At 48.0% G+C, this 9,313-nt stretch overlaps 1 protein-coding gene across 1 annotated transcript; it reads right to left on the reverse strand.

The window, feature by feature from the left end:
- Window positions 1-1,922: 1,922 nt before the first annotated feature.
- On the reverse strand, window positions 1,923-2,333 carry LOC149829801 (uncharacterized). Its single transcript, XM_090015298.1, has one exon. It carries the CDS (start codon window positions 2,331-2,333, stop codon window positions 1,923-1,925), a length of 411 nt encoding a protein of 136 aa, XP_089871424.1.
- Between the last annotated feature and the right edge of the window lie 6,980 nt (window positions 2,334-9,313).

Here is a 9,313-nt window from a genome sequence, read left to right on the forward strand (position 1 = left end):
CAAACGCCTACGGGCGTAAGTACGAATGGTCTCGGGCCATGGGATACGTGTGCACTCCGTTGTGCAACCTGCAAGTGTAAAAAGTTAGCGTGCAAGACAAAGATGAGACAAGGGCCTGGACACTAAAGAGGGACAAGGAAACAGAGTCCCTGTCGAACAACAAAATAGATGGCAGGGGAGCTTCGCCCCCTCCCGACAAACAAGACGAAAGACAGAGAGAGCGAAGCCCTCTGTTGACCAGGCGGATGGCAGGGGGCTCCGCCCCCTCGCCGACAATAGCAACGGACAGGGAGATCAGAGCCCCTGTCAGCTGAAAAAGATGGTAGGGGGCTACGCCCCCTGCCAACAATAGCAACAGACAGAGGGATTGGAGCCCCCCTGTTAGCTAAAAAAGATGGCAGGGGGCTCCGCCCCTCCACCGGCAATAGCAACGGACAGAGGGATCGGAGCCCCCCAGTCAGCTGAAAAAGATGGCAGGGGGCTCCGCTCCCCTGTCAGCAACACAGAAGGGACAGGAGGACGGAGCCCCCTATCGACCAAGAGAGGAGGCAGGGGGATCCGCCCCCTTTGCTGACAAACAAAGGAACAGGGGGACGAAGCCCCCTGTCAAAACGAGATGGCAAGGGGGCTTCACCCCCTACCGAAAAACACAGGGAAAGGGGGATGAAGCCCCCTGTCAAAACGAGATGGCAGGGGAGCTCCACCTTCTGCCGACAAACACAGGGACAGGGGGACAAAGCCCCTTGTCAAAATGAGATGGCAAGGGGGTTCCGCCTCCTGCCAAAAAACACAAGGACAGGGGGATGATGCCCCCTGTCAAAACGAGATGGCAGGGGGTCTCCGCCCCCTGTTGAAAAACACAGGGACAAGGGGACAAAGCCCTCTGTCAAAATGAGATGGCAGGGGGCTCCACCCCCCTGTCGGCAAACACAGGGACAGGGGGAGGAAGCCCTCTGTCAAAATGAGATGGCAGAGGCTCCGCCCCCCTGTCGGCAAACACATAGAAACAGGAGGCAGAGCCCCCTGTCAAAGAGGAGAAGTGGCAGGGGGCTCCGCCCCCCTGCCGACAAACATAGGGACAGGGGGACGAAGCCCCCTGTCAAAACAAGATGGCAGAGGGTCTCTACCCCCTGCCGAAAAACACAGGGACACTGGGACGAAGCTCCCTGTCAAAAAGAGATGGCAGGGGGGCTCCGCCCCCTGCCGACGAACACAGGGACATGGGGACAAAGCCCTCTGTCAAAATGATATGGCAGGGGGGCTCCGCCCCCTGCCGACAAACACAGAGAGACAAGGGGACAAAGCCTCTTGTCAAAAAGAAAAGGCGTCAAGGGGGCTCTGCCCCTCTGCCAGCAAACAAAGGGACAGGGGGATGGAGCCCTTTGTTGACGTAGCAAGATGAGAGAGAGAGAGAGGTTTACATACATGGGGACTACCGGCGAAGACTCCGGTGTCGCCGACAGACAAAGAGAAACAAGGGGGTGTGGAGGCGCCGGAGCCGCAAAGGAAGGCAGTGGGTCACTGACACCCATGCATCAAAGAAGAACAGGAGGCAGTCGTCGGCTACACTCACCGACAACTATGGCCACAAGGAACGAGAGGAAAGAGGGGGCGAAAACGCAGAGAAGAGAGAGAACAGGCAAGGGCATCAGTCCCTCTCCCAAGGCGTCTGTGCCTTTTTAAAAGGCACAGGTTTCTCGATCGTTCGAGAAGCTGGGTCCCAGGCTGGGAGTGGATTCTGGTCCAGCTCGGGTGCAGACCCGGGTCCAGCCTGGGTCCGAAGCGGCAGATCAACCGAGGCACATGTCCGACACGTGCCTAGCGGGTGTCGGATACGTGTCTGACTTTTTTTTTTTTAAGTGGACTTTATATCCTTCCCTACTTAAAAGAATTTAGTCCTCAAAATTTTATTGCAATTGAAGCTAGGAATATAATTCAGGGTATTTCTCTCTGATATCAGCCTCGGGTTCCCTAGTATATTCGTCAATGCCATGGTGCTGCCATCGAACCTTAACAAAAGGTATCATCCTTGATCTCGTCACTCGCTCACAATGATCAACAATCTCTATCAGGTTTTCCTCGAAGGTCAGGTCATCGCGAATATCCACATCATCAAAACAAATGACGTGGAAAGGATCATGGATGTACTTCCTCAGCATAGACACATGAAAAATGTTGTGAATCTGTGCATATTGTGGAGGTAACGCCATACAATAGGCTACCTCACCAACCCGTCCTAAAATCTCAAAAGGCACAACATATCTGGGACTTAACTTTCCCTTCTTTCTGAATCGAAAAACACTCTTTGTTGGAGATACTTTAACAAACACCATATCTCCAACAATGAATGAAAGTTCACGACGACGACAATCAACATAACTCTTCTGCCGACTCTATGCTGTACAAAGCCATTCTCAAATCCGATGTATCTGCTGCGTATAGTGCTCAAGCACGATGGGTGAATCAAGCCTTCGCTCACCCACCTGATCCCAGTATATTGGCGCTTGACAAGGCCTTCTATACAAGGCTTCATAAGGAGCCATACCGATGCTAGCATGGTAGCTATTGTTGTATGCAAATTCCGCTAAACTGACGTGGGATTCCCATTCCCCTTTTCAGTCTATCATACAAGCTCGCAACATGTCTTCTAGAGTCTGGATCGTGTGCTCAGATTGTCCATCAGTCTGAGGATGAAAGGCAGTGCTAAACTTTAGCTTAGTGCCCAACGCTTGCTGAAGTTGTCCCCAAAGTCTCGAGGTGAACCTTGGATCACAGTCAGATATGATAGAGGCTGGCACATCGTGCAATCGCACGATCTCGCGGATATACAAATCCTCTAGGTTGTCCACCGACTGGCCTAGACGATAAGGCAAAAAATGCGTTGATTTGGTGAGTCGATCGACAATCACCCAAATCGCATCATGCTTTCTCTTGGTCCTAGGTAGACTGACAATGGAATCCATAGTAATATCTTCCCACTTCCATAGCGGGATCTCAAACTACTGCATGACCCCACCAGGCTGCTAGTGCTCGATCTTGACCTGCTAGCAAGTCAAACATCTGAAAATGAACTCCGCTACCTCACACTTCATGCCGCTCCACCAGTAATTCTACTGCAGATCTTTGAACATCTTTGTACCCCCAGGATGGATGGTATACCTGGACCCGTGTGCTTCGGTTAAGATTTTGTTCTTCAAAACAGGGTCACTAGGGACCCAAAGACGGTCTTTGAACCAAATACTACCATCTTCCCTCAGACAGAAAGGAGTATCATCCCGAGTCGCTCTTGCCTTTAACCCTTCGTAGAGTCGATCATCCCTCAGTCCAACAATAATCCTGGCAGACAAATCTGGAAGAACCACGAGATTAGACAAATGTAACGAGCCTGCAGAGGAAACGAAAGGTTTCCACGAGACAAAAACCTCAATCATCTTGCATACAGCAGCTAATGTGTTGACCAAGGCCCGTGAAGATTTGCGGCTGAGGGCATCTGCCACAATATTCGCCTTTCCTGGGTGATAAGAGAGAGAGAAATCATAGTCCTTAAGGAATTCGAGCCATCGTCATTGACGCATATTTAGTTCCTTATGGGAAAAAAAGTATTTGAGACTCTGGTGATCAGTAAAAGCCTCGAACTGCACATCGTACAAGTAATGTTGCGGTACCTTCAATGTAAAGACTACGACAGCTAACTCTAAATCGTGTGTCGGATAATTTCTCTCGTGCGGTTTGAGCTGAAGAGAGGCATACGCTATCACCCAACCATTTTGCATAAGAACACCACCGAGGCCCGTACCTAATGCATCAGTGTAAATCACAAATCCTTTCTGACCAAAAGACAAGGCCAGGATAGGGGCAGTAGTAAGCCGCTCCTACAAGGATCGAAAACATGCCTCACAACTATCGTCCCAAACGAACTTGGTCTCTTTCTTCAACAACATGGTCATAGGCTGAGCGATCTTGGAGAAATCCTGGATAAACCTTCAATAATATCCAGCTAACCCAAGAAAACTTTGAATGTTGCACACATTTTTCGATTGTTGCCAGTTCAACACAACATCAACCTTCATAGGATCTACGGACACCCCTTCCTTTGAAATGATGTATCCCAAAAACATCACCTCCTCGAGCCAAAACTCGCATTTGAAGTACTTGGCAAACAAGCACTCCCTTCGCAAGGTCTCTAAGACAATGGTCAGATGTTCCCGATGCTGCTCCCAACTCTCCGAATATACCAGGATGTCGTCAATGAACACAATTACAAAAGTGTCCAAGAAATGTCTGAATACCCTGTTCATAAGGTCCATAAAAGATGATGGGGCATTAGTGAGTCCAAAAGGCATAACAGTGAACTCATAATGCCCGTACCGAGTACGAAAAGCCATTTTTGAAATGTCACCCTCCTTGATCCGGAGCTGATGATATTCGGATCTAAGATCGATCTTTGAGAAGACCCTAGCTTTTTGCAATTGATTAAATAGATCCTCAATACATGGTAGTGGATATTTGTTCTTGATAGTAACTTGATTGAACATCCGATAGTCGATGCACAACCTCAAAGATCCATCCTTCTTCTTAACAAATAAGACAGGGGCTCCCCAAGGTGACACACTAGGGTGAATGAACCCTGAACCATAAGCTCCTGGAGTTGCTTCTTGAGTTTCTTGAGTTTTGCGGGCGCCATACGGTATGGGGCCTTCAAGATAGGTGCAATACCGGGTAGCAGATCAATACAAAAATCCACCACACGAGGCGGAGGAAGACCAGGCAACTCCTGGGGGAATATATCTGAGTAATCACGAACTACGTTCAACTCGCCAAGGGGAGTCGGTGCCGCAACTGATTGAATAAGACTTACTAGAAAAGCATAGCATCACTTTCGTAAGAAACTCTGCGCCTTCAGTGCTGAAATCATCTTGGTCTCGCTCACCGATCGTGGAATCCAAAATCCCACCTTCGGAAGACCTGGAGGAGACAAAACAATCCTGCCTTCGCGACATAAGACTGACTGCTTCCGCTGCCTCTTGGCTAGAGGAACCGACTGCTTCGCCTCCTCGATCTTAACGGGCAGGACTGGTTGCTTTCCTTACTCAATCTTAACAGGCAAAAATGATTGCTTAGACTAAACGCGGGGCTGAACCTTCTTCCGATCACCACCTGCCGCAGGTTCTTGGCCTGAGCGCTCTTCGTACGCTCCCAGTCCTCATTAAGAAAGGCGGTCGTTTTAACAGCCGTAGAGAAGGTTATAGGCATACTTGTGAGAACCCTAGGTTTGAGCCCTTCCTTTAGACCCCTAATGAATTTTCGTGCCCGCTCACATTCATCTTCAAAAAGGTTGGGATAGTCACGCTCTAGCTGCTGAAATTTTGTCATGTACTCGCTCAACGATAGGTTGTCCTGGCATAATTCCAAGAACTCAATCTTCTTTTTCTCCCTCACATGAGGGGGAAAATAATTGTCGAGGAATGCCTTCTTGAAGGTCTCCCAAGGCACCATACCCACGCTTAAGAATCACATCCTTCAAGTAGTTACCCACCAAACATGCACCTCGTCCTTCAGTCAAAAAGACCCAAACAAGGTCTTCTTCTCATCGGGGACTGAAAGGACCTCAAAAACTCGTTCAATCTCGCTGACCTAGTACTCTGTTTCATATGGGTCCACTCCACTGGAGAAAATTGGTGGGTCCAACTTTAATAATTTCTCAAAATTGACCCTCTGCTCAGGAGGAGCCTGATCCCTCTACGCAGTACCCTGATTCTGGATTGCCTCGACCAATGCATTGAGGGAATCCATAATGAATCCCCTGCGCTCGAGCCCATCCTTAGTCAAATCCTCGCTCGACTGTCACGCCATCCTAGACAATAACATAAGGTACAAGTCAGAATGCACCAAGATTAATAAAAAAAATAGAATACTTTATAAATCCGTAAGTCATTACATATACAAAATCCCAGCGATGCTGGTGTACAAGCCAAAAAGAACTTATCTACACGGGAGTTCGCAAACTCCCTTACAAAAGTTTAACAAAATTATGCAAGCATTATCTCCCTCTAGTGACTATCGAATTGTCGAAGGTACTCCCTCTTATCGCCCGTGCGCCTAAACCTACATCGAGGGGTGAAAGGGAGTGGCTCATCGGAGGGAACCTCCACTTCGTACATTGGCGTCGAAGCTGTGTAGTCAAGCGAGACTGAAGTGCTCGTAGTTGAATCTAAAATGTTGATCGAAGAATCAACAACATGAATTAGGAGCACCGGGCCCTCCGGAATTACCGGGGGTAAAGGTTGCTCAAGGACCGCCAAAGGTAGATCTAGCACATTCAGGTCTGGGATGGCAGCTTCAGCCGAATCCTGGGCCGCAAGAGCCTCATCGTGCTCCACCTTAAGAAGGCAGGAGTCTAAGGTGTGCCTAAAATCTCCAGAGAAGACACATTCCACTGGGACCTCGATAGGACTATCGCCCTCGGATGCTTCTGGCGTAACCTGCCGATTCACTTGAATTCGCGTAGGCACATGCCCACCCATTCATTCATAAACCGAAGACCACGTCGCTGTCAACGGTATCCGAAAGTTTGACAGTAGCGGACTACCCGTCTCGTCCGTAAAGGTCGGTGGGGGTGGGCGGCTTGCCCAATAATCCTCCCAGGACACCCTAAGTCCTCCCCTTTCCACAAAGAGGCCCCTACCTCTAACCGGATGAGCACACATTCTACGCGCACCCCTGTCGTGACAGCCACTAGGACCAACTGACGTGCCCATTACACAACACTGATCAAAGTAAAAGCAATACATTAATTTATCAAATTCAAAATCAAAAGATAACAAAGGTCTACTTACAGTGCGGTGGAACGCTTGATGATCGAAGCTCAACCTTTCTCGTTCTACTCTGATACCAAAAATTGTAACACCCCAGAAGTTTGACTTGAGACAAGAAGATTTGAATGAAATCACCTTCGAAAGTCAGAGTTTGAAGCAAAGATTTTTAAAGATACCAAAGGTTTTAGATAAAAGCACAAGTCGATTCTTCTGAGCACGTTAGCAAAAAGACCCAGCACAAACCCATTTTCTAACTAAGCCAAACAGTGAGCAAAAAATAGAAAAGAGTTTATCCATAAAAAGGTTTAGTCTGTACAGAACAGGGGGAGTCATCCACCCTTAATAACAAAAGTACAAAACCCAAAAAAAAGTAGCCAGAACGCCGACGAGAGAGGTGAGGCTTTGATCATGTAGCATTGCACCACCGCCTGTCAGGAGAGCCTACGTGTCATCTACACCCATAAAAATGGGGTCAGTCCTGAAAACTGGTAGGTGCGCAAAAAGAATAAGATGAACAACAACTAATCTAAAGCATGCTCAAATCTAAGCAGATAGAAACTGATGCAATAGGCAATAAGCAGGTGAATAGCAAAGCTAACCAGAATATCATCATGAGCTCAAGCAGGCTAACATTACAGTGATAACAATCTAACTGTAAGCAGTCACTACAAGACTTATCATGCATACCTTCTAACTATCGCAAGTAGTAAACTAGTAGCAAGGTAAAACAAGCAGTCAAAATCTAAAACGAAGAACAACTGTGAGCATGCCATATTGTGTTCTGATTATTAGTTGGCCATTGTGGATACACACAATGTATAAACGTAGAAACAATCAAGATCCATTCGGGGGTCCATTATGCTATGTATTTTATTATACCCCGAATGACTGACTGAGTCCGCTCCTAAGGGAACGACCAGTGGCCAAGAGAGTAGGTTCTCAAAGGCAAACAGGGCCCAAGGATGCATCCAACTTTTGCAGAAGTGTCGGGCGACTAACACCTAGGATACTTTTGGTAACGCCATTTCTCTTACTTCCGATGACTGGAAGCCGGACCTTTGCCCGTAATAGCCATTAATGGCCTGTCCATTGAAGGTTTTGTACCATCCATCCTCTCCCTTGATGAACCATCTCAAACAAGTATGATAAGGAGTTTTTCTTCATCTCGCCTTGCTCTACATGCCTTGGTCTATTCGACCCACTCGAGCATCTTGCCTGTGAAGGCACATGATTACCATTTAGTGAGATTTCCATAATTTTGTTTTATCGCATACCATGAGGTCTATCCACCTCGTGCTACTCATCGTAGCATCACATATCAATGTCAAGAGATGCGACTAGACTGATAGCCACGGGCCACAAGGAGGCACTCAAACAAGCTCAAAACTGTCAGCAATCTCTAAAGATACCTGAGAAATAGAAACAATATCATGATCGCAATTTACATAACACAAGCAAGAAGTAAAGCAGTAAGAGCATAAACAAGCAGATCAAGCACAAGGCCAAGGGGAGTAAAGTGCGGGGCAACAAAAAGTAAAGTGCTAAAACGTAAATAACCAAGGCGTATAAAGCGCGGGGTAGAAGGAAGTAAAGTGCCAAAAAGTAAGCAGAACAAGGATCGTGAAACCACGTCCTTGAGTTGAAAGACAAAAAGTAAAGCCTAGGCACATAAAGAGCGGAGGCAACAGAAACTTAAGTGCTGGAAAGATAAAGAGGACAAGGATCGCGAAATCACATCCTTGAGTTAAAGAACGTACATATATAACTTATATGTATACGTATATAATTGTCCTCTTGTTCAATTATCTTTTCTTTAGTTTTAGTTTTGTTCATTCAAAGTCCTTTAACGCAACTTTCTCCTACCTTGAGGGGTTGCGGGTTCCCAAACATCTGCAGGCGTAAGTACGAATGGTCTCGGGCCACGGGATACGTGTGCTTTACATAGTGCAACATGCAAGCGTAAAAAGTTAGCGTGCAAGACAAAGATGAGACAAGGGCCTGGCCACTAAAGAGGGACAATGAAACAAAGTCCCTGTCGAACAACAAAATAGATGGCAGGGGGGCTTCACCCATGCCGGCAAACAAGACGAAAGACAAGGGGAGCAGAGCCCCCTGTCAACCAAGAGAGGTGGCAAGGGGCTCCACCCCCCTACCGACAAACGCAGAGACAGAGGGACGAAGCCCCTTGTCAAAATGAGATGAAAGAGGGGCTCCGCCCCCTGCCAAAAAACATAGGGACAGCAGGACGAAGCCCCCTGTCAAAACGAGATGGCAGGGGGGCTCCGCCACCTGCCGACAAACACAAGAATAGGGGGACGAAGCCCCTTGTCAAAATGAGATGGCAGGGGAGCTCCGCCCCCTGCCGACAAACACAGGGACAGGGGGACAAAGCCCCATGTCAAAACGAGATGGCAGGGGGGCTCCGTCCCCTGCCGAAAAACACAAAGACAGGGGGACGAAGCCCCCTGTCAAAATGAGATGGCAGGGGCTCCGCCCTC

Source organism: Nuphar pumila, chromosome 8 (assembly GCF_984573655.1).
Source record: "Nuphar pumila chromosome 8, dmNupPumi1.hap1.1, whole genome shotgun sequence".
Taxonomy (NCBI): Eukaryota; Viridiplantae; Streptophyta; class Magnoliopsida; order Nymphaeales; family Nymphaeaceae; genus Nuphar; species Nuphar pumila.